Here is a 27,105-nt window from a genome sequence, read left to right on the forward strand (position 1 = left end):
TCGAAAAAAATAAAATTGAAAAATTGCACAGACAAATTCATATTAAAAAAATAGACCAAATATAATCGTTTCTTAATTCGATTGATTTAATCAATTCTTTCACATTTTTCTTACCTTACTATATATATGTACTCACGTTTTTCAGACTTGATTGGTCCTAGCCTAATCGGAAACTACCATGTTTGTATTTCAAAACATATTTTTAGAGAAAAAAAAATTCAATAGTTGAAATTAAAAAAAATAATAATAATAAAAAATAACTTTTTCTTACCACACATTAATCAGTCATTTGTTTCTCTCATTTCGAATCACTTTTTTTTTTTCTACACCTATTTATTTAATTACAAAAAAAATCAAATTATCACAAACTTCAAAACTCTAAACTATTTTCAAGAGGTACAACCAAGTAAATTTTCAAAAAATTTAAATTGTTCCTAAAAAAATTATTTTGAAATATCATAACCTAGTTGACTATCTCGTCTTTCTTAGAGCTTAATCTCTAAAGAGATAATAGATTTAACTCTCTTACGTTGTGTTTGGTTGGAGGATTTGGAGAGAAATTTGGAAAGTAAAAGGGAAAAGGTGTGTGAAACTAGATGAAATATAGGTATGTTTTTTCACATTTCACCTTCCTAAAAAAGTGGACTTTTTGTCTTTTTACGAAAAGATGTGCAGAAAAATAAAAGTAATATGATGAAAAAAAGATAAAAAGATAGATTATATAAATTATGCTAAACCAGACCTAAAAAAACTGGATTAAGAGAGTGTAAATATTTATGTAGAAAATTTTCTCCTATAATGCTAATCTAACAAAGTCAATAAAATAATATATATATATATATATATATATAAAACCGTTATGTTTGAATACTCATCTCATCACATTGAGAGGGCAGGCCGAGCTAGGCTGGATAGTCAAACTCGGCGACAATATTAATTGACACGCCACCATCACCATACGACCTTTTTTTTTTTTTTTTTTTTTTTAGAACGCATCACTATGCGGTACGACTTTCGAAACAAATAAAATCCTAGAAAACGACAAAATAAAAGGCCGAACAACAACCAGGAAGCCTTTCATCAATAATCCTGCAACAGGTTGATGAGTAAACTCGCTTTACTCCGACATCAGTGAAATCAATCGACATGTGTCTTCCTCGGAGTGCTGCGAAGCCCCTCCTTCGTCGGACAAGTATCACACTGTTTTTGTTGTGCGCATTTGTCATGTTGTTTGCATTCGTTGTTGGTCCTACTACTTGTACTACTCTTCCCACCGCCTCTTCCACAACTACAGCAATACCATCTTCCCACCGTCTTCTCGCCGGAACTCATCGCAAAGTAGTACTCTCTCTCTCTCTCTCATATCAATACCGTTATGTCCACTGAATTTGTTTAACTCGAATTTGCTCGAATAAGTCTTTTTCTGAAAAGAGTCTCTCATGTGTGAGTCTTTTTCCAGGAAGAGATTCATTCGGATAAATTCAGATTAAATAAATTTGGTAATGAATCAATAATCCTCTCTTATATGGTTATATTTTCTTGAATTTTACCATTATGTTTGGGCTCATTAAGGCCAAGTTTGGGTACTTTCAAAAAAGCTAAAAAGCAAAAAAGTTACTCAAAAAGTTAAAAAGTTAACACTATTCACCAAAAGTCAACAATTACGGCTGCACAACTCCCAATTCAAATTTTTCCCTACAAATCAATTTTTACAATTTTTTATTACACATTTTTCAATAAAAAGTCAAAAAGTTAACCCAAACATCCATATTTTTAACCTCAATTTTTTAGTCAAAAAAGACAAAAAGTACACTTTTTAATCTTCCCAAACTTGGCCTAAGTCTATGACGGATTTTATTTTGATATTTTAAATTATTCATCTTCTAACATTATCTTGTATTTGAAAAAAGTTCAAATAATTTAATAATTATAATATATTTATTTTAATCATTTATTTCCAAAACAATGGATCATTTCATCTATTTTTTCAAAAATAAATGTAATAAAATGAAAATATTATAATTATTAGATTGATTTAAATTTTTTTAAAGGACGATACATACTAAGTGTCCTATAAAATGAACGCTTCAGATCATCGAATTAAAACGGACTTGTGGTGATATGTATGGACCCGAATATAACAATAAGTATATATATATATATATATATAGAGAGAGAGAGAGAGAGAGAGAGAGAGAGAGAGAGAGAGAGAGAGAGAGAGAGAGAGAGAGAGAGTAGAGTTTATTTATTTATTGGTGTAAATTGCTTCAGTTCGAAATTGGAAACTATTTATGTAAAAATCCCAAGTCTTGGACCAAATTTATTTATTTATTTATTGTCATTTTTTGGTATTTTATGTTATGGTTGAAAATTTATCGGCCTTCCAAGTAAAAGCTTAGATAAATGATATTTGTCAATTGAATGAATTTTATGTATTATTTTATATACTTTTTCACATTTCATATGAATCTATGCAACAAATATTGCACTACAAGATTCTTAATATAATATATATAATATATATGTGAAATTTATTGTATGAATTCACGTATGAGAGGAAAATTCTATAAGATTCATCCATGATATATAGCACCCCTCTCTAACATTGCAAGACAAAATTTACCAGTTAATTTTTATAAAATCATCAAAACATATAAAAAAAAATTATTTGTTGTGATTGGATCATAAATTTAGGTAAGAAGTTGAAAAGAAAAATGAAAAAAATTAGAGAAATGTGAATGAAATATTATTTTTTTTTATTTCATTTTTCTCTTACTATCCAAATTTTGGACATAAAAATGTTAGTAAGAAAATGGATTGGCTTCCTCCAGTCCATGATTGGGATAGGGTGCTGTCTCGGCCCGTGGGATCCACTATGGGTCTTGTTTGATAATTCAAATCATTTATTTTGCTGCCCGTTCATTTATCCAAAATAATAATAATAATAATAATAATAATAATAATAATAATAATAATAATAATAATTGTAACTTATTCAATTTATCAATTGAGAACCGATTGAGTAACCACAAAAGAGCATCAGATACAACTTTCTCTCTATGTTCTATCCTTGGAAATTTTTGAATGCTTGTTAAAAAAGATAACCCCCAATTACAATGTAGCCTAATGTTTGTAAAACAGGGGAGTGCATATAAAAAAATATGGGAAATGTTGTAAGAATGTTCGGGTTCAATCCTGGACCTTTTTTTCCATGTAAAATCCATCAAAAGTAAGGCTAGTTAATTAATTTCATTTCGTCTTAAACGCTTCCTATTGATTCTTGAAAATTCTTTGATCAGGACATTGAGAAGTTTGAATCTAAGAACAACACAGAATGCTTGGAAAATCATAATTCACTACTTACAAATACGTTTAAATTACTTGATGCTGGCTTCTTCAATTATACCAAGGTAAATTAGACAGCTTGTTAATATACTTCAGCTCCAATGATTTTTGAGGATATATGTTAATTATGTCCATTTCCTTTTAGATGCTGGAGATTGAAAAGGGTGTAAAAGAGTTCAATCAACCGATAATCAAATCCAATCGGAAGTTAGTTGCTTCTGCTAATGGAGGGTTACACAATCCATCTTGTTTGGTTTTTAATCCGCATTGGGGCAATGAACAAGCACAAGATGTGGGCAAGAAGTTTAATATTCCTTCTCTCTCCGGTGTACAGAGGCCTAAAAATGAAGAAGATATTGCTTTCATGACTGTAATCCATTGCTTCTACCGCAAAATTTGAATTAAATTGTGTTTTTTTTTTTTTTTTTGTGCGTGTGTGTGTGTATGTGTGTTAATTTTGGGATATGGGTTTGGGGTGGTCATTAGGTTCTTGAACTGGGTCAACTCATTAAGACAAAACAAATCACGTCCGAGGAGCTTACTGGGATTTTCTTGAAGAGATTAAAGAGGTAATAGTGAGCAAACTTTCCTTTTTTTCAGTGTTAATTATACTATTGCTTTTAGATAATGATGATGTCTTAGTGGATATGTACAGATACAATCCTGTTCTTGAAGCTGTGGTCACTTATACTGAAGAGTTAGCATATAAACAGGCAAAAAAGGCCGATGAACTACTTGCGAAAGGCATATACTTGGGTACCTCTCTGTTCTGTTTACTGTCAATCTAATCATAAAGTAATGTAAATTTTCATAGCAAAATTGAAGATCTGATTACTGAACATAATATATTCAGCAGAGTATGGCAAAGTAGTTCTGGTGGGGTGTGTCCGGGTCACGGAAATAACCTTTTCAGAAATGGGCTAAGGATGTGTACATCTTGTTGTCCCCGAATTCCTGCTTTAGCGGACTAGTTACCTCTTCTTTTTAGTTGTTGTTGTTGTTTTTTTTTTTTTTTTTACAATTGAATCATCATCCGCTATTCAGAAATGGGATAAGGCTGTGTATATCTTGCTCTTCCCAGATTGCTACTTTATAGGAATCTCATGCACTAGATCAAATTTAAAAATAAATGAAGTAAAATAAAATAAATAACAATTGAATCATTATTGTTCTTTGTTCTTTTAACGTTTCCAGTGGACTGCAACTGCAATTTTATATTTTATGAACTTGTTTTGAGAATTTTTGGCCAAATTGCATTATAGGTCCTCTCCATGGAATCCCATACGGATTAAAAGATATAATTGCAGTACCCCATTACAAGACAACATGGGGTTCAAGAAGTTTCAAAAATCAAGTTCTAAACATTGAAGCTTGGGTTTACAAGAGGTACACAATTAATCATTCAAAGCCACTTTACAATGCAGTATCTTAAGTAGTTCATCATATAAAGTTATTTATTTCGCTAATGACACTTGATACAGGCTGAAGTCTGCAGGGGCAGTTCTCGTGGCAAAACTTGTCTCGGGATCATTGGCATACGATGATATCTGGTTTGGGGGCAGAACAAGGAACCCGTGGAATATTGAGGAATATTCCACGGGTTCATCTGCTGGGCCTGCTGCCTGCACCTCAGCAGGTATGGTTCCGTTCGCAATTGGTTCTGAAACAGCTGGCTCCATCACCTACCCTGCTGCCCGTTGTGGTGTGACTGCGCTGCGCCCAACTTTTGGTTCTGTTGGAAGAACCGGTGTCATGAGCATATCTGAGAGCTTGGTATGAATCAAAATATTTATTTGTGCATCACATTTTGTGTCATTTTTTTTCTTCTGTTAAATTGTAGATGGTAATTTTTGACAGGATAAGCTCGGGCCTTTCTGTAGAAGTGCTGTGGATTGCACAGTTGTTCTTGATGCTATTCGAGGGAAGGATCCGGGTGATCTGTCATCGAGAAATATTTCCCTTGATGATCCGTTTTCAGTTGACATTACAAAGTTAACTGTTGGATATCTTGATGATGCTGAGATGGAGGTAAGTTCACTTTAAAACGCTTCCGTTTTCTGTTTTAGTAGTAATGTTTTTTGATAGCTGAAAGTGAAAACTTTGAAACAAAATGCATGAAATTGATAATGTTATCAAACGACATTGAGAAACTAGCTACGTTCCGGATGATCCATTTCCGGTGACATCACAAAGCTAAATTGTTTGGTAATTTTTGTGTTGGCATGGCAGGTTGTCCATGTTCTTCGGTCCAAGGGTGTTAATATGGTTCCTTTCAAACTGAATTACAGTGTTGACTCAGTTCAAGGTATAATGAATTTCACAATGGATGTAGATATGTTGTCCCACTTCGATGAGTGGCAGCGATCTAGGCAGGATGACAACTATGAAGATCAAGATCAATGGCCTGTTGAACTTCGTCGTGCTCGCATGGTACCTGCAGTGGACTATCTTCAGGTAATTTCATTTCGAACCTCTGATTGATCGTTACCAGTTAAATGGGAACAATTACTGCTTAAAAAAGACTAGAATTTTGAATTTTAAATTCATTAATTATGTGAGATTGGTAGAGAGGTAGAGAGAGAGAAAGGAGAGAGACTGAATGAATGTTATATTCAATAATATATATTGGTTACAAGAGTGATGCTCATTTATAGAGGAAGCATCGAAAGGAGAAGACAAAAGCTAAGACAAAAGCTATGCGTAATAATGAAAGTGTGTGAGTGGTGTTTGGCCTTTACAGCATACAATGTCAGCATACAATGTAAGATTGGTATCCAATGTATATTATATATGAACATATCTAATGTATATTATATATTAACAAATTAGATTAGAGAATAAGCATAAAAGATTACCCTTCAAAGAATTGGTTAGAGAAATATTTCATGCTTTATTCTGTTTCCCTAATCTCTGAATTTCTGGTGCTTTTTTCATATTTTAAGCAGTTCTAGTAGTTTGAGTAGAATTTTGGAACTGTTATGGGTTGTAAAGTAAGTAGGGGGGTGGTGGATACTTGTTTTGATTATTTCATAGCAAATTAGCATGTTGAGTATTCCTATATGGATTCTCCCAACTCCTTGTGAGCATGAGACTGTTTTTGTATTTTTGATATGACCACATATATGTAGAGAGCCGAAAGGGATCGGATTGTCTTCGATTGTCTAGTTTGGCCTAGTATGGGCTTATTTTAACAATCCGAATGGTTCATTTTATAAAACTCACAGAGCAAATTGTCCATACTAAAATTGATAGTCATTTGATCGTACCACATTTATCTAAAAAATAAGTACAAACAGTACAATTTTAAAAGTAGTCCAACCCAAATCTCCTTGGACCCAACTCTGGAAAGTAAAATCCAGATTAGACAAACAAAAATCCATGAAGATGCCTTTAGTTACAAAAGGAAAATGATATTATTGATGAACTTTTACATAATTATTAACCAGAATGATGTGATATTTATAAAAATATATACCAACTTGATAAACTTTTAGTTTAGCAAAAGTCTAGGAAACCAGAAAAGTATATATAAAATTACAATGAATTTTTGATGTACAGTGTGTACAAACTTTGTATTGTGGAGTTAAATCTTGAGTGAATCTTGATGATTTATGCAAAGGGTGTTTTGAGAAAATGGTTAAAAGCTGTTTTTTGATATTTTTTTTAGCTTTTTTGTGAGGAAGGGAAATGGTTTAAAAACTGAGAATTGACTTTTAACCCACTTTCCAAAATAGGTCAAATTTTAGATAGTTTTCTAAGCTTTTTTGGATTTATAGTGGTTCTATTTGTTTTAAAGTGATAAAATCAAATATTGCCAGGTCTTTTACAATAAATAAAAAAAATGTTACTGTCATGTCATTCTAATCGATGATTGTGTAAAAAAATAAAAATAAAAATAAAATTCTGAAAGAACAGCACTTTCCGTAACAGAATGCATTTCCTGTTTACTATTATTTTGTACTATCATCACTTCATTGTTAATATGTGAATGATTACCCGAACAGGCACAGAGAGCGCGAGGGAAATTGATAAGGGAAGTGAAAGAGAGCTTCACAGTTGATGCATTTGTTGGAAATGCAACAGATTGGGAAAAAGTTTGCTTGGGAAATCTAGTTGGGATGCCAGTAATAGTAGTTCCAACTGGTTTTAAAATGATATCAGACCCACCTCTTTCAAACCATACTCGCCGAAGAACTACCATCACTACTGGCATTTATTCCCCTCCAGAGCATGATCACATTGTAAGTTTCCTCTGCATTTAACCTACATTTTTTAGGACTTGGGGGTGTTGATGTAACGATGATCTGAACTGATCATATTGTAAAGTTTGTTGAGTAGAATTTTCATGAAAAACATCAAGTTAATAAGACATTTATAACTACATGATAAGGTCACATTTGTTTTAAAAAAATAGAAAATCTATTATCAAAATCATGCTTGCTTTTCATTTTTTAAAAAACAATAAATGTGATCTTATTATGCGACTATAAATGTCTAATTAGCCTTATTTTATTATTTTTTTTGACGATCTATTTGACAAGCCCTACATCAGCATCTCAAGTCCACATTTTTATGTACCCTTTTTTCTTAAATAGATGCAATTTTGTTGGAGTTAGGAAGAAAATTTAGCACTGATCGAACGCTTTAATGTTGGTTGAGAATCCAAAATTCATTAAGTCTAATTTTGTTTACACACTGACAAGAAGTGTAAACAAAGCATGTATTTTGATTGGTTCAAAATTGTGGAACCCTAATTTAAGTTGAATCAATATGTTTCTTTAATATGGAGTACACATTTTTGAACCAATAAGATAGTGTGTATTATTCATATACTCTATCAATGTGTAAACAAATTCATTTTCAAATAGATCAGATAATACTTTTTTGTTTTGCTGATCGTTCGATTTAATATAAATAGGGAGTTTACCACCCAAAAAAAAAAAAAAAATTCTATAAAAATTTGTAGAATTTGGAATAAATAAAGACGCAGAGTGGTGGTGGTTCTATTAAATACCACCCTATCTAATTTTCATTACAAATCAGTGACTTTTAACTAATGTTCAAAAAGTCAAAATATATAGTGTATTTAAATATAATTTTTTTTATCGATATTTGTAAAAAAAAAAAAAAAAAAATTTACAAAATAAATACACTATACTTTATTAAAATCGATCAAAAATTAAAATTTCAATCCATCTTGAGTAGTCGCTTCAATTCGTCACCTTGTTTGATTTTCTTTGATTTTTTAAAAATTGAATTTTTAATTTTTTATACTTTTTTAGTGAATTTTTAAATATTATAAGTAATTTTTTTACTTTTTATATGTACTTAACTTAGATATCAAATATATATATATATATATATAATATAGTATATTTTTGTATTCTTTGGTGTATTTATTAATTTTTTATATATTATTTTTTACGAATATCTTATTTTTTATGTGCATTTAAAAGTAAAAAGTATGTATAAAATATTCATTAAAAATAAAAATAAAAATCATAAAAAATAAATAATTTCATTTTTAAAAAATCAATCAAAACCAGGCAAATAAGTTTTTTTTTTTTAACTGCCTAGATGCAAGATAAATATGTTTATTAATACCACTAATGTTGGAACTCTCTCTCTCTCTCTCTCTCTCTTATGAACTTAGAAAAATAATATGAATTTCATCTTCGTATGTGAGTTAGATGAAGGAAAATGTCTCGTAGCTCAAATTTTGTGGCTCAAAAGTGGCTCAAATGGCCAAAACGACATCGTTTTGGCCATTTTTATGTTGTTCTGTACTCAAAACGACGTCGTTTTGGCCATTTGAGCCACTTTTGAGCCACAAAATTTGAGATACGTAGTATTGTCGTTAAATGAAAGATGAAAAAAAGGTGGACTTCTATATCTTTCTATATGTTCTGAGAATCTTGTTTTAACTAAAAATCTCATAAGTTGTCTGATCAAATCAATAAAAGTTTAAAAACAATTACAAATCAATGATAAAATTTATAAATACTTAATAATTATAATTTGTTTTTTTAATCTATAATTATTTTTTAAAATGTACACTAATTTATAATTTTTTCCTTTTATAATGAATATAGGGTTTGGCTCTGGCGATGGCATATCAATCAGTGACTGATCATCATAAACAACGGCCACCAATAGATGATCTAGGACCAAATGACTCAATCCCCAATCCCCCAAGGGCCACCATCCCTCCCCGCCAATTGCGTGGTTGAATCCTTCATTTCTCATATCTAGATTTATTATTGGGGTATTTATCCCATTTCACAAATAAATACTCTAATTAGTTTTAAGTTTTTTTTATTGATATGTTAAATTCTATTAGTGAAAAGTTTTTTGTGTGGTCTCAATTTTTCTTTTTGTAGTGCTTTGGTTGACAACTATATCTTTTTATTAATATGACAAGTATGATGTGATATTCCAATGTGGCAGGTATTAATGTGATACTCTAACGACGTGACACTCCAAAAAAATTAAAAAATCTTTAGTGTACTTTTCTTAAATGTGACAACGTAACGGGTATGATATAACACTCCAAAACTTTTACTTCAAAAAAATAAAAACTCTTTAGTGTACTTTTTCTTAATGTGACAACGTGATGGGTATGATATGACACTTAAAAATAATAATAATAACTCTTTAGTATACTTTTTCCTAATGTGATAACGTGACAAGTATGATATGACACTTCAAAAAAAATAAAAACTTCTTAGTGTACTTTTTTCAAATATGACAACAAGGCAGGTATGATGTGACACTCTAAAAAAAATTAAAAACTACTTAGTGTACTTTTTCCAAATGTAACATGTGACACCAACGTGGCGGGTATGATGTGATACTTTAAAAAAAATTAAAAACTCTTTAATGTATTTTTTCCCAAATGTGACACTAACGTGACGGATATGATGTGATATTAAAAAACTCTTTAGTATAGTTTTTCCAAAAGTGAATCCTATGTGGCGGACAAATGAGTCATTACAAATCCAAAAGAACTAAATAGATCATAAGAAAAAATATAGGACTATATGGATTACAAGTCCAAAATATGAAACTTATCGGTTAATCGCTTTTTATTATTTTGTTTCTAGGACATGTTATGAATCATACATACATACTTATATATTTTTGTGAAAAATATTATGTAATTTTTTTGATAAAATTATAATAATTTGTTAAAAAATGAAGTAACGCATCTTTGGGGTTAGGTTATACATTTTTCATAATATTATCATAAAAATGCGTAACATTATAATAAAAAAAATTACATAATTTCATTCTAAATGATAAATTATCATAATTTTATTAAAAAATTATATAACATTTTTCAAACCATACATAAAATATACGTAAAAATGTGTAACAAGATTCATGTGTACTGAAGGAAATTTCTTTCTTGGTCTAGCTTGTCTCATGATTGAGATTAAGAGTGGACCTTGTTTTGGAGGGAGAGAGAGAGAGAGAAAGCAAAGGAAAAATTCAATGTGCACATGTAAATCAACACAGCAAAGAAAAGTCAGAGCAAAGGGTCGACACCCAATCTGCAGGGGTCGACACCTTTATGTCTGGGTTGAACAAAACCTAGCCGCCATCTTCCAACTCAAAGAGGGTCTCTGTGACATCATCATTAGACAAATGTTATTCTAATCAAAAGGAACCTTGGGACAATAATCTCTGACTCAATGGAGGAAACATTCTCCACTCACACCACTCCCAAGATCTGAAAAAGAAAAAGCATAGAGACAACATCATATCCATCCACCATAGTTTTATATCCCAAGAATGGGCATCACTTCCTTTGAGGATACTCCATCTCCAATGGTCAGAAAACAACCTGTGCCAACCATGCTCCACTCACAACGGCTGGAATCTTTTTCCTTGCCCAGCTCCAACGGATAATAAACCCACATGGGTGTGTATTTACTTCAAGAGATGAGTCGGATAGAAGCTATAAATCTGGATCTTTTTCAGATCTAAAAAGATAGGAGATACGACTGCAACTACACCAAGTATACCGAGCATCATTTTCAATCTTTGTGATTTCACTTGTGTTCTCCCATTTTCAGATCTAAGTTAGTCCAAAACTTACTTGTGAGCTTACACTTTCATAATCCATCTTTTGAGAGATAGTTATAGTCAAGGAGGACAGTTGAACCTCCTTTTCTAGTTTCTTAGTTTCTGAGTGAAACATTTGTAAAGTAAGGCATTTTGTTGGGTAGGATCCTCAACAGATTGAAGTAAGTCCTTTTGTAAAAACCTCAAGTTGGAAGAGCTTGGTGGAGCATCGATTCATAGTGAAGAAATTTTCAAGGAGAATTCTTGAGGAGTGGACGTTGGCAGATGAGCCGAACCACTATAAATCCCTGTGTTAAGTTCTTCTTTCCTATTCTTTTTACTTTCTGTTAATCTATTGATTATCTGCTGCATTTAATTACTTGAGATCTTTTGAACCTTATTTTTTAGACCAAATTATTTAATAACCCAATTCACCCCCCTCTTGGGTTGCTTTCCTGCTTAACAATTGGTATCAGAGCCCCATCTCTAGTAGTGTGACTTAACCGTCTTAGAGTGATCTATGGCAAACCCTAGTTCTTCTCTCCTTGAAGGTCAAGCCTTAAACAGACCACCCTTCTTCAATGGAACAAATTTTAACTATTGGAAAACCCGCATGATTATGCACATTCAATCTACTAACTATGAAGTTTGGAAAATCATATGTGAGGGTCCTAAGGTACCCACAAAAACCGTAGATGGTCTGCTAGTACCCAAACTTGAGAGTGAGTGGACTAGTGCTGACTATAAAAATATTCAATTAAATGCCAAAGCTGCTAATATGCTGTATTGTGCACTTGATGCTACCGAGTTTAACAGAATATGCACTTTTACCACTGCAAAAGAAATTTGAGATAAACTTGTTGTAACTCATGAGGAAACCACTCAAGTTAAAGAATCTAGAGTGAGCTTACTTGATCATAACTATGAGCTCTTGAGGATGAAACTAGATGAAAAAATATCCCAAATGTTCACTCGTTTCACAGATATTATAAACAGTCTTAAATCTCTTGGGAAGACTTACACGAAAGCAGAAATTGTCAGAAAAGTCCTCCAATCATTGCCAAAAAGTTGGGAGAACAAAGTTATTGTAGTGATAGAAGCAAGAGACTTATCAACATTAAGTCTTGATGAGCTAATGAGATCTTCCCTAACCCATGAGATCATTATGCAAGAAGGAAAAGAAGAAGAAGACAAGAATAAGAAGAAAGGGATAGCTTTCAAGTCCACCATAAAATCTTAAGAGGAAGAAGAAGATGCTTCAGAAGAAGATGAAGAGATGGCTTTCATTATTAAAAGATTCAAAAGATTTGTAAAGAAGAAGCAAGGTGTAAGGAAGTTTTTCAGAAAAGATTTCAATAAAGATCTTCAAAAAGGAGAAAGTCATAAAAAATCCGAAGTGATCTGCTATGAATGTAACAAGCCGGGTCATTACAAATCAGAATGTCCAGAGCTCAAAAAACAATTCAAGAAGGATAAGAAGAAAGCCATGATTGTAGCATGGGGATAAGACAATGATGATAGCGACTCAGAGATGGATATTTGCAAAAATAAAGTCGCAAATCTATACTTAATGGCACTTGTAGATGAGGTAAATGATGACTCCTTTACCTTCGATGAATTACGAACTGCTTTTGATGAACTACATGATGAATTTAAAAAATTAAGTTTGAAAAGTAGTTGTCAAAAGAAATTGATTTCTAGTTTCTCTCAAGAAAATGATTTTTTAACTTCTAAAATCAATACTTTAGAAAACGAAGTCTTGACAATGGAAAAAGAGAAAGAATTCTCAAAAGAAAAAGAATTTTTGCAAAAGGAAAATGAAATTTTGAAAAATGAGAAAGTTGTCTTAAATGAAAACATAGAAGATTTAAAAAATATTCTTTCAAAATTTACTCAAGGGAGAGATACCTTAGACAAAATTCTGAAAAGTCAAACTCAAACCTTTGGAAGAATGGGGATTGGCTATAAACCACTTTTGAAAGCAACAACTTCCCAAAAATCCTTTGTATCATCTAACCATTCTCATCTCACATGCCGTTACTATGGAAGAAAAGGCCACATCTCTCCTTTATGTTCTGCTAAGAGAAACTCATTCAATAGAATGAAAAAGAAGTGGGTTCCCAAAAACACTTCAACTTCTAACTCTCATGGACCCAAGAAAAGATGGGTACCAAAAAGCCAACAAAAATCTGATTCTTGCAGGTGTGCTTTAGGTCAAATTTTAGCAACAACCGGTGGTACCTCGATAGTGCTTGCTCAAGGCATATGACCGGTGATAGAGCAATGTTCTCAACTCTTAAATCCAAAGAAGGAGGTCATGTAACCTTTGGAGAGAATAGTAAGGGAAAGATCATAGGTGAAGGCAGTATCGATAAAACTTCCTCACCCATTATTGAGAACGTATTGCTCATTGAAGGATTGAAGCATAACTTGCTTAGTATTAGTCAAATGTGTAATAAAGGCAATCATATTTCTTTTGATAAGTCTTACTGCACTATTAAAAATTCTACTGATAACTCAATGCTTTTTGTTGGACATAGGGATGAGAACGTGTATACATTTGATTTGCATAGCTTATCTCCAAATCATAATGTTAAGTGCTTATCTACTTTAAATGAATCTGGATGGTTATGGCACAGGAGGTTAGGACATGCTCATATGGATTTGCTTTCAAAACTTTCAAAACTTGATTTGGTCGTTGGCTTGCCAAAAATTATTTTTGAAAAGGATAGACTTTGTGATGCTTGTCAACAAGGAAAACGAACACAAGTCTCTTTCAAATCCAAAAATATCATTTCCACATCTATACCACTTCAAATATTGCATATTGACTTATTTGGACCATCTAGAACCTTAAGTCTTGTAGGAAAATCTTATTGTCTTGTTTGTGTGGATGATTATACTAGATTTACTTAGGTGATTTTCTTGGCACACAAAAGTAATACTTACTTTGCTTTTTCAGCTCTTTGTAAACGTATTCAAAATATGGTTAGTCTTACTATTTGTACCATTAGAAATGATCATGGTAGAGAATTTGATAATGATGAGTTTATTCTTTTTTGTAATGAGCATGGCATTGATCATAATTTTTCTGCTCCTCGAACTCCTCAACAAAATGGTGTGGTAGAAAGAAAAAATAGAGTTCTTGAGGAAATGGCTCGTACTATGCTTTGTGAAAATAATCTGCTAAGATATTTTTGGGCGGAAGCTGTCAATACTGCTTGCTATGTTATTAATTGTGCCATGATTAGACCCATATTGAAGAAAACACCATATGAACTATGGAAAGGTAGAAAACCCAACATTGGCCACTTTCATGCATTTGGTTGTAAATGCTTTGTACTCAATAACAATAAAGAGAATCTTGGGAAATTTGACACAAAATCTGATGAAGCTGTATTTCTTGGCTATGCAAATTCTAGTAAAGCATATCGCGTTTTTAATAAAAGAACTTTACTCGGTGAAGAATCCATACATGTTGCTTTTGATGAATCTAACTCATTTGCTTCCAAGAATATTGTTGTTGATGATGCTGCAGATTCAAATCCAAGAATTGAAGGCATTTATTTATCAGAAAATGATGAACTTCATTCTTCGAAACCCAATATTGAAATCTCTATGGAAGATCTTTAAAAAGAATATGCCCATCCCATAAAGGAGCATGATCTACCCAAAAAATAGAAGTATGCTCATGGACATCCCAAAGATCTCATTATAGGAGACGCCACACAAGGAGTAAGAACTCGTTCTTCTATTAATAATATATGTGGTAATTTAGCTTTTGTTTCTCAAATTGAACCAAAAACTTTTTCTGAGGCTGAACTTGATGAAAATTGGATTTTTGCTATGCAAGAAGAGTTAAATCAGTTTGAAAGAAATGAAGTTTGGAATTTGTCACCTCGCCCTAAAGAACATTCTGTTATTGGAACTAAATAGACCTTTCGAAAGAAAATGGATGAATCTGGTGTTGTTATTCGAAACAAAGCTAGACTTGTAGCCCAAGGTTATAACCAAGAAGAGGGTATTGATTTTGATGAAATAGTTGCACCTGTTGCACGCCTTGAAGCCATACATATGTTGCTTGCATTTGCTTGTTTTAGAAATTTTAAACTTTACCAAATGAATGTGAAAAGTGCCTTTTTAAGTGGTTATATTTCGGAGGAAGTGTATGTTGAACAACTTCCCGGTTTTGAAAACCACAAACACCCAGACCACGCTTATAAACTTTCAAAAGCTTTGTATGGTTTAAAACAAGCTCCTAGAGCTTGGTATGAACGCTTGAGAAATTTTCTTATTGAAAAAGGTTTTTCTCGTGGAAAAATTGATACCACTCTTTTCATAAAAATAAAAAATGATGATATGCTCATGTTCAAATTTTTGTCGATGATATCATATTCGGAGCTACTAATGAATTTTTGTGCGAGGAATATCCTAAGGATATGCAGGGGGAATTTGAAATGAGTATAATGGGAGAGTTGACTTACTTTCTTGGATTGCAAATAAAACAAACCCAAGATAGTATTCATCTATCTCAAGCAAAATATATCAAAGATCTTCTCAAAAGATTTGAAATGGATTTGTCCAAACCCATAGCAACTCCTATGAGCACATCGATTAAAATCGACAAAGATGAGCAAGGTAAACCAGTAGATGAAAAGAAATATCGAGGTATGATTGGTTTTTTACTCTATCTAACAGCTAGTAGACCTGATATCATGTTTAGTATGTGTATGTGTGCTCGTTTTCAATCAGCTCCAAAAAAATCACACATCACCGCAGTAAAATGCATTTTTAAATATCTCGTTGGCACTCCACTTTTGGGTCTTTGGTACCCTAAAACAAATGTTTTTGATCTTTATGGTTACTTAGACGCTGATTTTGCGGGATGTAGACTTGACCGAAAAAGCACTAGTGGTGCTTGTCAATTTCTTGGAAATTCACTCACTTCATGGTTTTGTAAGAAACAAAACTCAGTGGCTTTATCTACAGCTGAAGCAGAATATATTGCCGCTACTAGTTGTTGTGCTCAAATACTTTGGATGAAACAACAACTTCTTGATTTTGGATTTCACTTTGATCACATTCCCATTAAATGTGATAACATTAGTGCCATTAATCTTTCAAAAAAATCACATACAGCATTCACGCACTAAACACATTGAAATAAGGCACCACTTTCTACGAGATCATGTACTTAAATGTGACATTGAACTCGAATTTGTGTCTACAAGCCAAAAACTAGCCGATATCTTTACCAAGCCTCTCAATGAGGAACAATTTTACCTTATATGAACTGAGCTTGGCATGTTAAATATTCCTATATGATGGTTTCTATGTATTATTATACTCTTTTATGAAATTTGTTGTGATTTGCACTAATTTTTTGCTCTTCGGGACCCTTAAAGGTCGACCCCCTACTCTATAAGGGTCGATACCCTATGAATTAGCCCTGCGCTTTTCATCACCAAGGGTCGACACCCGTCTTCTCTGGTGTCGACACCACTCGTTTTTTGGTTCACTACCTTTTTAGGGTCAACACCTCTCTTTGAAGGTGTCGACACTTGATTTTTTTAGGACCCTGCTTTTTAGTGTTGACCCCCCGTTCTTAAGGGTCGACACCTGTTCGTTGCCTATGGGCTTGCCGCGCGATCCTTTCTTATTCGAAGGGTCGACACCTCTCTTTACGAGGGCCGACACCCTCTTAAATATATTTATATACTCCTTGACCCTTCCTATCTCTCTTATGACACCATTAAATCCCTAGCCCTAACCCCATTTTCCTATTCCGGCGATCCACATTCCGATCCTTTTCCCTCCTCCTAGCGATCGCCCCCATCTTCTCATCATGGAGTCTCAAGATCCTCCTCTAGTTCAAACCAGAAAGCGTCCTCGTTCCTCTACCTCCTCAGCCGCTGCTGTTACCTCTTCCTCTGTCCAACGCTTTAAGAACAATGAAGCTCGATCCTCTTTCAGCAAGGATTTTAATCGACGAAAGGTAATTTCTGGCAAAACCATTGATCTTGCATTCTTTGAGAAACATTCCATCCTTATAAAAACTTGGTTTGACAACCAAAAATGGCCATCCTTGTTAAAACTTGACTGTGTCATTTATCCCACACTGATCAAGGAATTTTTTGCTAATCTTTCTTATGATACCCAATCTGCTCCTCACACCTTCGATTGTTTTGTCAAGGGCGTGTCCTTTACTTTAAATCCCACTATCATAAACTCCATTTTAACAACTTCCAATGACAGAGAAAGGGTCACACCAACTGTTGCTACTCTTCACTTACCCAATTACTCTTATCTTATCGGTCTTCGGTTCCTCACAAATAACCCCGAGTTAAATGATCAGGTCACCGTCTCTGTGAAAGACCTTTCCCTCAAACTGAGACTACTCCATCACATTATCACACACAACATCACTCCATGTTCTGGCCGCTTCGATGCCATCACTTACGGTCATACATTTCTCATTTGGGCCCTAGCCACTAGTTACCTCATTGATTTTGGTTTTTTGGTAACTCAATGTATTATTCAGGTTCACAAACAAACTAATTAGGCCCTTCCCTTTGGAATGATTTTCACAAAACTCTTCAATCATTTCAACATTGATGTCAAGGGGGAACAAAAAGTCCCTCAAGATCCTTCTCGGTATGGGGCTGAAACTCTGCGTAATATGGGATACTCTCTTATCAACCGAATCTGGACCAAAACCAAGAAACCTAGTCTCTCTTCCCCTGGTTTCTCTACCCCTGGTTCCTCCCTTCCCAGTTCCTCCACTCGTTACTTCTCCTCTCCTGATCTCTCTTCTCCACCATCTTCTTCTGATTTCTCGTCTCTATCTCTTAAAATCGACCATCTTGATTCCTTGGTTTAGGGTCCCCTCTTTGATAGGATTGCTTCAATCAACTCTAGGCTTAATAATCTAAACCTAGGGTCCTCCTCACTCCCTGCCTCTAACATCCCATCCTCTTCTCACACTGTCCCTGCCTCCTCATCCTCTACCATGGAAGAAAAGATCGATGAATTAAGCGCGTTGGTTCTACAACTTGTCACTCAACAAACTGCCATGCAGAAAGACATTAACCGCATGAAGCTGTAACAAGAACAAGTCATTGCCGCTGCTAAAGAAAGTGTTGAGAGTATGGTAATAGCTGTCTACGGGATCAAAGCCTCCAATGAAGAATTTCGACAATTTTTTTCAGCAGTGCTAAGACGACGATTTAGGTGAGCAAATCCACAAATTCATGCTGTGGTTTGCCCAATGGTGGCACGAAGCTGCCCCACATTGGCCTCGCCCTCCTCCTCCCTTTCGCTGAAGCTGAGCACCTCTTTGTTGATGACAAAGGGGGAGAAGAATATCTCAAATGGTTCAAACTTTTTGTCAATATTTTTGGTGTCATTCAGAATATTACTTCATCTTTTTTGTTGTTGGTTAGCTATATATATATATATGTTGCACAGTTTGTATCTCTCTCAAAGGTAGCAACTAGATGAAATAAATGGTTGTACATGTCTTGTTTATAAACTTTTTTTGGTAACACCAGTTGGAAAGATTATGTTTTGGTGTTGTTTTGGTTATTCTACAAAGCTATATGAATCTTGTTAAACATGAAACATGTCGATAAGGAAGTAATAATGTATTATGTCTTTTATACACACGCTCGTGGAAACTTATGGAACTAGTTTTTTAAAGAGCTTGTGATTTCATTCAATAAAAATAAACAAAAATTAATTTTACTATTGAATGGTTCAGTGCACACTGACAGGGGGAGCTTGCTCTATATGAAGTTATCTTTTTACCTATATATATATACATTTCTCACTCTCTTTGCTTTGGTCATGAAGCCCTATTGATAGGGGGAGTTTTCGATTCTTTTCAAAACCTTCATTCTCAAAACTCCTTTTGAAACATATAGTTAGAAAACTTTAAATATTTGTCATCATCAAAAATAGGGAGATTGTTAACCCCAAGGTTACTCAAACTTGAATTTCTATTGATTTTGATTAGTGACGAATATTTTATTCTTCTGATCATTTGAAGTTTTCAAATTAATATATGTGCTTCATGATTCTAATTGTTTTGAGACTCTAGACTATTATGTTTAAATAACTCTTGGGATATAAAAAATATAAGCATTAGTTCTTGGTTGGAAAAATCTATCTTTTTCTAACACAGGTCCAAGGGTCGACACTAGAATAATCCTCAAGAGTGTGAAGTGTTCCAGAACAAAGGGTTGACACCAGAAAAGTAGGGGTCGACACCAGAGAAAAGCTGGAAAAATAACTAAGTGTTCCAGATGCAAGGGTCGACACCAACAACAGCAAGGGTCGACACCAAAAAGCAGTATACACTTCAGTCGCAAGGGTCGACGCCAAATGAGATAAGGGTCGACACCAGGAACACATGTAAATCAACTCAGGAAAGAAAAGTCAGAGCAAAGGTTCAACACCAAATCTGCAGGGGTCGACACCTTTATGTCTGGGTTGAACAAAACCTAGCCGTCATCTTCCAACTCAAAGAGGGTCTCTGTGACATCATTATCAGACAAATGTTATTCTAATCAAAAGGAACCTTGGGACAATAATCTTTGACTCAATGGAGGTAACATTCTCCACTCACACCACTTCCAAGATCTGAAAAAGAAAAAGCATAGAGACAACATCATATCCATCCACCATAGTTTTATATCCTAAGCATGGGCATCACTTCCTTTGAGGATGCTCCATCTCCAATGGTCAGAAAACAGCCTGTGCCAACCATGCTCCACTCACAATAGCTGGAAACTTTTTCCTTGCCCAGCTCCAACGGATAGTAAACCCACGTGGGTGTGTATTTACTTCAAGAGATGAGTCGGATAGAAGCTATAAATTTGGATCTTTTCCAGATCTGAAAAGATAGGAGATATGACTGCAACTACACTAAGTATACCGAGCATCATTTTCAATCTTTGTGATTTCACTTGTGTTTTCCCATTTTCAGATCTAAGTTAGTCCAAAACTTGTGAGCTTACACTTTCATAATCCATCTTTTGAGAGATAGTTATAGTCAAGGAGGACAGTTGAACCTCCTCTTCTAGTTTCTTAGTTTCTCAGTGAAACATTTGTAAAGTAAGGCATTTTGTTGGGTGAGATCCTCAACAAATTGAAGTAAGTCCTTTTGTAAAAACCTCAAGTTGGAAGAGCTTGGTAGTGCATCGATTCATAGTGAAGAAATTCTCAAGGAGGATTCTTGACGAGTGGACGTAGGCCGGTGAGCCGAACCACCATAAATCCCTGTGTTAAGTTCTTATTTCCTATTCTTTTTACTTTCTGTTAATCTATTGACTATCTGCTGCATTTAATTACTTAAGATTTTTTGAACCTTATTTTTTAGACCAAATTATTTAATAATCCAATTCACCCCCCCTCTTGGGTTGCTTTCCTGCTTAACATTTACAAATTATACTTTCGTTTTTAGAGATGTAATTGATTCGACGTGATTAGAAATCTTTATTACAAATAATAATGCTTAGTAGCTCGAATTTTCATGGCCTGAATGGCTCGAATGTCTCAAAATGATGTCGTTTTGGAGGTAAAATGACGCCGTTTTAATACATTCGAGTCATTTGGGCCACACAAATTCGAGCTACCAAGCATTTTTCTATTACAAAAAGTGTATTTATTAATCTCATAAATTATACATCATATTATGGTCGGTTCAATAGTATTTATATAATACTTTTAAAATCAAAACACAAAAAATTATATAATAATGTGTTAATTATATCAAAATCTTCTTAATTATGGGTGAATATTAATTTATTTATTTTTATCTATGAATTTATACATCTTGACCGCTCAATCATAAAAAATTAGTAAAAATATGATTTTTTGCATCCGTTTTTTGCGACTAATTATTTAGCCGTCGCAAAAAATTTACTTTTTACATTAAAATCTCATCTTACTTTACCCAATCGTGGTCTTAACTAAAAAAAAAAAAAAAAACGTAAAACTTGACGGATAATACTAGTATCATGAAAAAGATATTATGAAGAGTTTTCATCATTTGATTAGTGTGTGGTATTTTTTTTATATATGTAAAAAAATATCATGAAGAGTTTTCATCATTTGATTAGTGTGTGGTGTTTTTTTTTTTTTGTATATGTAATCTAATGGTGGAAAATCTTTCATCATCATTTTCATGATACCTAAATCTGAACTCTCTCTCTCTCTTAAAATCTGTCTCGCTCGACTCTCTCTTTTGAATCTCCACTCTCTCTCGCTCGAATCTCACTGTCTCTTTCGCTCGACAGTGTAGAATTGAAGATTTGATCGATTCATAATCTTCTATTGATGAAGATTTGAAGATTTCAATCTGCTGTTGATGAAGATTTCGATTGATTCATAATCGAGATTCATAATCGGTAAGGCTAAACACTTCTCTTTGTCTTTCTTTGTGACGTTTGACACATCTTCATCGATTAATCTATAATGTGTAAATTGAAAATGAATTACTCTCTGTAATGGTTGATTAATATGTAATCTTTATCTTCATCGATTACTTTTTGTAATGGTTGATTAATCTGTAATGTTAGAAGGTTGATTGAATAATAATAGAATAAATCTCTCTGTCTCTAAAGGTTGATTGAATAATAATAATAATGTTGGAAGGTTGTTCCCAGATTTCCAAGTTTTGAATCTGAAGCTGCTAGCCAAAGATGACAAATTGTTAATTGACCAAAATGCAAGTTTTTAATATTTGTCGTGGTGTTGAAATTCTTGAACTAGGATGGTCTGAGATCGAAGTATGACAGAGCATTATAATGTTAGTTGTGAAACAAATAGCTAGCTAGTAAAACTCAAAAGAGTTCTTATTTCCAAGTATGTTCTCTTCTAGATTTTGATTCTTGATTCGATTCGATTCACGATTCACACAGTTAGAATTTTGATGCATGATGCGATCCTTGAATTGACAACTATAATACAATACAACAGGGACTACTGGTGCACTTGTGGAAGCAAGAATAACTGGAATTAATGTTATCATTGGAAGGTGAGCTATCTAGGTTATTTTTTTGTTCTCTGATTATTATATTTCCTATCTTCCGCTAGTCTTAATTTTTTGTGCTTTGAATCACGTGGGAGAAAGGCAAGGGGAGTCATGCAATTCTGTTTGCAAGTCAAATGGGCAGTCATGTGTACCAAACAAACTGTCAATACTTAATCAATATGAACTGTAATCTTTATCTTTCATGCATTTTTCTGCATTAGTTTTTTAGTTGGTTATGAATATGCTGATTTTATAGCTGACCATGCTTATTATTCTTTATCATGGGGGTGAATGTTATCAAATGCTTTGAAAGAATCTTCCTATTTCTTTAATTGATCTAAAATTTCAATTATTTTCTTAATGGATGAAATCCTTTGGAACAAATGTAACCTTAGGGTGTGGACAATAGAAGATTCATTCGTGAACAATGATAAACATATATTATCAATGTAACTTACATTGAGAACTTTTATGTCCATTCCCACGCCTGCTGCTTTTTCCTACAGTGTTGTTTCTTTAACATGTCTGCAAAGTTTATTATTATTGTTGTTTTTGTTTTTGTTTTTGTTATCTTTATATGTTATTCTTGTTGCAAAGTTTATTATTATTATTGTTGTTGTTTTTGTTTTTATTATCTTTATATGTTATTCTTGTTATCTTTATATCTTTAAAACAGGAAAGTGTAGAAGAAGTGTTAATGTCGTCAAACTTCCGTGCTTACTTCTTGCCTAATTTTTTGTTCATAGCTGAACATTTTCTCTCTATTTTTCTCATAATGCTAGTGTTGCTTTGTATGCTTGGGCTTGTGAATTTTGACTATTTTGCAAAAATTCTAAACTTGCTTGATTTCAGTTCTGAATTCAAATTATTATTATTATTTTCTGTCATGTTAGATTGGAGCATGTGTGTGGATTTTGGCTTATAGTCGTATTTTGGTGAATTTCAGATGTGCTTTGTAGAAGACTATAGAATTTGATCTAAGCATTGGTTTTTCTGTGCTGTGAAAGTGATGAAGGTGTATTTTCTATATCCAATTTCTATCATCTCTTATGTAATTTGTGAAAGAACAGTTTCTACTAATAGAAAAACCAGGAAGCAGAGAAGAATAAGAAAGATAGAAAAATGAAGAGCTAGATTTTATTATTAATTTCTTGAGAGAGAAAACAATAAAGGACTTTGGTAGCAACTTTGTTACGGGGCTGGTTATAGTTGAGAGCTATGCAAATAATAAAGGACTTTGTGGGGGTCCTTTGAAGCGTTGCAAGGCTCCTGATGCTTACGATCATACTTTCTACTTAAATGGTTTCGCGGTTGGTTGTTCGGTTTCTACTGTTGTAGTTTTTGCTCTGACTTTGTTTTATTTGCCCATTGATCCACTATTAAAGAAGATTATGAGTAGCAAGATGAAGAAAAGAAACCAAGAGGTGGTTCAGCAAAGCCAATGGCGCCCAACTTCAATGAATAGAGTTGAGGATACCAAGGTTGAACATCTCTCTCTCTCTCTCTCTCTCTCATACGTTTTGTGTCTTTTACTCCCTCCATGTTCAGTTGTTCCTTGTTTGTTGTCAGTTATCCTATTAGAATTTTTGCTCTTTCTCATTTTCAAGTGGTGTAAGAAAAGCAAATGCAATTACAACATACCAAAGCTGCTATATCTTATGTTCTTAATTATAATTTGAATTGGTATAATATATAACCTCATATTATGGTAACAAACAATGTTTGTCTATAACAAACAGTGTTTGTCTATAACATATTATTTTATAAACAGAGTGATAAAATCTTCTTCTAGACTCAATTTCAAACACTTGGATTAATATATTTTTATTGTTTGCATATCCAAATTAGAGTCTCGGTTCTTTCTTTCTAGACTCATTTTCAGACTATTCAGCCAATTACTTTTTATTTTCCCTTGTAGTTGATACTATAATTTGGTTCACAGATTTCTAAATTAGAGAAGTTGGTTACTAGAATAAGCTTCACAGAACTCGTGAATGCTACTGACAATTTTAGCAAAGACAACATCATCGAGTTGGGAAAGACAGAGACAATGTACAAGGCAGTTTTCTCAAATGGTTCGTTCTTTGCCATCAAGAGGTTATTCGACTCACAATTCTCTGAAGGACACTTTATGTCCGAGGTAATGACTCTAGGTAGATTGAGACGCATTAATTTAGTACCTTTGTTTGGTTTCTGTTATAAAAGAAAGGAAAAACTGTTGCTTTTGCAAATTCTGATAGCAATTTGGTTGAATGGATCATTAATCTTGTAAGTACCTCTTTTAGTTTGCAAGATGTAGTTGATGACTCTCTGATCGGGTTGGGATTCAATGGTGAGATCTTTGAGTTCATGAATATTGCATGCAAATGCATTCAGTCGGTGCTAGAGCAGAAGCCAACAATGCTGGAAGTGTACCAAACAATGAGGGCCACTGGGGAGAAACATGGCCTTGTGGACAATTCTGAGATGTGGAAAGAAACAAAAATTGCTACTGCCAGTGCTAGTGAGGGAGATGTTGAAATAATAGGGTAGATGAAATAGGCTGGACAAGCCAAATTCGATGGGAAACATTGTGTGATTTACTTAATTTTTAATGCAATATTATCATCATTATTAGGAGCACAACTTAAAATAAGTTGTTGGAGTTTGTGATATGTATAGAAGTTTATATTTTGTATGCACATTTCTTTTTTATTTTTTGAAGAAAGATAATTTTGTTGAGGGAAGTGATGGAAAATAATACATGAGTATTAGAATTTTTGCAAATATCACTTTACATTTATTGTATATAATATGTGAATATATATATATAACCAAATGTAGTTGTATTGACAAAAGTCTCCAAATATTTATTATTAAATTCTCATAATTTTAAAACTCTCTTTTTTCTACGTGGCAACTCTCTTTGATTGTTTTTCATGTTTTTTATTTTCCTCCATTTTTTATTTGTTTGATTACTTAAAATGAAAATTAGTTTCATGGTTTATGGATAAAGATTTGAATTTCAAAATTCCTCCATATAGATAAACATATAAAAATTAATAAATAATTTATGAAAATTAATTTCATGGTCTATAGATAAAGATAAAAATTAAATAACTAATTTAAAAAAATTAATTTCACAACTTATAGATAATTTAAAATTTCTTTCCAAAAATGAACTTATAAAAATTGATAAAATAACTTATAAAAATTAATTTTATGGCCTACAGATAAAGGTTAAAAAATTGATTTAAAAAAAATGAAATTACTCCTTTTTTTTTTTCCCCATCATTTTGTAGTAGTTGTATTGGAAAAAGTCTCCAAATATTCATTATTAATTTCTCATAATTTTAAAACTCTCTCTTTCCTACGTGGCAACCCTCTTTGATTGTCTTTCATGTTTTCTATTTTCCTCCATTTTCTATTTGTTTAATTAATTAAAATGAAAATTAATTTTATGGTTTATGGATAAAGATTTGAATTTCAAAATTCCTCCATATAGATAAACATATAAAAATTGATAAATACTTTATCAAAATTAATTTCATGGTCTACAGATAAAGATAAAAATTAAATAACTAATTTAAAAAAATTAATTTCACAACTTATAGATAATTTAAAATTTCTTTCTGAAAATGAACTTATAAAAATTGATAAACAACTTATAAAAATTAATTTTATGACCTACAAATAAAGGTTAAAAAATTGATTTAAAAAAAAAATGAATTACTCCTTTTTTTTGCCCTTCATTTTATAGTAGTTGTATTGGAAAAAGTCTCCAAATATTCATTATTAAATTCTCATAATTTTAAAACTTTTTCTTTCCTACGTGGCAACCCTCTTTGATTGTCTTTCATATTTTCTATTTTTCTCTATTTTCTATTTGTTTGATTAATTAAAATGAAAATTAATTTCATGGTTTATGGATAAAGATTTGAATTTCAAAATTCCTTCATATAGATAAACATATAAAAACTAATAAATAATTTATGAAAATTAATTTCATGGTTCACAAATAAAGATAAAAATTAAACACCTAATTTAAAAAAATTAATTTCACAACTTATAGATAATTTAAAATTTCTTCCCGTAAATGAACTTATAAAAATTGATAAATAATTTATAAAAATTAATTTCATGACCTACAGATAAAGGTTAAAAAATTGATTTAAAAAAATGAAAGATAAACATATAAAATTTCATAAATAATTTATGAAAAATTATTTCATGACCTAGAGATAAAGAAAAAAATTAAAACAATTATTTAAAAAAATTAATTTCGTGACTTATAGATAAATAAACATATAAAAATTGATAAATAATTCATAAAAATTAATTTTGTGGTCTATAGATAAAGATAAAGATTAAATAATTGATTTACAAAAAATTAAAATAATAAAATTTAAATAAATATATGATTTGTTAATCTGTATCTATCAAAAACATATCTATCTAAATCTTTGTTTTGATTTACTTATATTTTTTTCTCCTTCAATCACATATTATCCTTTTTTATTTTGAATCTATACTAAATGTAGCGGAGTATGAGAATTTTCCAAAGTCTTAATACTAAATTCTTATGGATTCTCTCTCCTATGTGTCACTTCTCAAGTCTCCCCTCCCACTTTTCTTAATTTTTAATCATTTGTCAATTATCTAAATCTCAAAAACCAAAA

The 27,105-nt window shown here is 32.4% G+C and overlaps 1 protein-coding gene and 1 non-coding gene across 2 annotated transcripts; both read left to right on the forward strand.

Moving 5' to 3' along the window:
• The first annotated feature begins 942 nt into the window (after positions 1-942).
• On the forward strand, positions 943-9,784 carry LOC114267812 (uncharacterized). Its single transcript, XM_082909993.1, has 11 exons — positions 943-1,338; positions 3,300-3,410; positions 3,491-3,715; positions 3,832-3,914; positions 4,001-4,101; positions 4,608-4,731; positions 4,827-5,118; positions 5,203-5,373; positions 5,575-5,799; positions 7,350-7,586; positions 9,438-9,784. Exons 1-11 carry the CDS (start codon positions 1,147-1,149, stop codon positions 9,573-9,575), a joined length of 1,899 nt encoding a protein of 632 aa, XP_082766119.1. The 5' UTR covers positions 943-1,146; the 3' UTR covers positions 9,576-9,784.
• Positions 9,785-22,108: 12,324 nt separating this feature from the next.
• Positions 22,109-22,198, forward strand: LOC114267845 (small nucleolar RNA snoR20a). The gene has a single exon (XR_003631071.2). It is a non-coding gene; the product is annotated as a small nucleolar RNA snoR20a (small nucleolar RNA).
• Positions 22,199-27,105: the final 4,907 nt, after the last annotated feature.

The sequence above is a fragment of the Camellia sinensis genome, chromosome 15 (assembly GCF_055761805.1).
Source record: "Camellia sinensis isolate YWXY chromosome 15, ASM5576180v1, whole genome shotgun sequence".
NCBI classification, from domain to species: domain Eukaryota; kingdom Viridiplantae; phylum Streptophyta; class Magnoliopsida; order Ericales; family Theaceae; genus Camellia; species Camellia sinensis.

Coding starts and splice junctions, on each gene's coding strand:
- LOC114267812 (XM_082909993.1), top strand. CDS start 1,147: ATGTGTCTTCCTCGGAGTGCTGCGAAGCCCCTCCTTCGTCGGACAAGT. Junction 3,411..3,490: donor GCTTCTTCAATTATACCAAG/GTAAATTAGACA, acceptor ATTTCCTTTTAG/ATGCTGGAGATTGAAAAGGG. Junction 4,732..4,826: donor GAAGCTTGGGTTTACAAGAG/GTACACAATTAA, acceptor CACTTGATACAG/GCTGAAGTCTGCAGGGGCAG.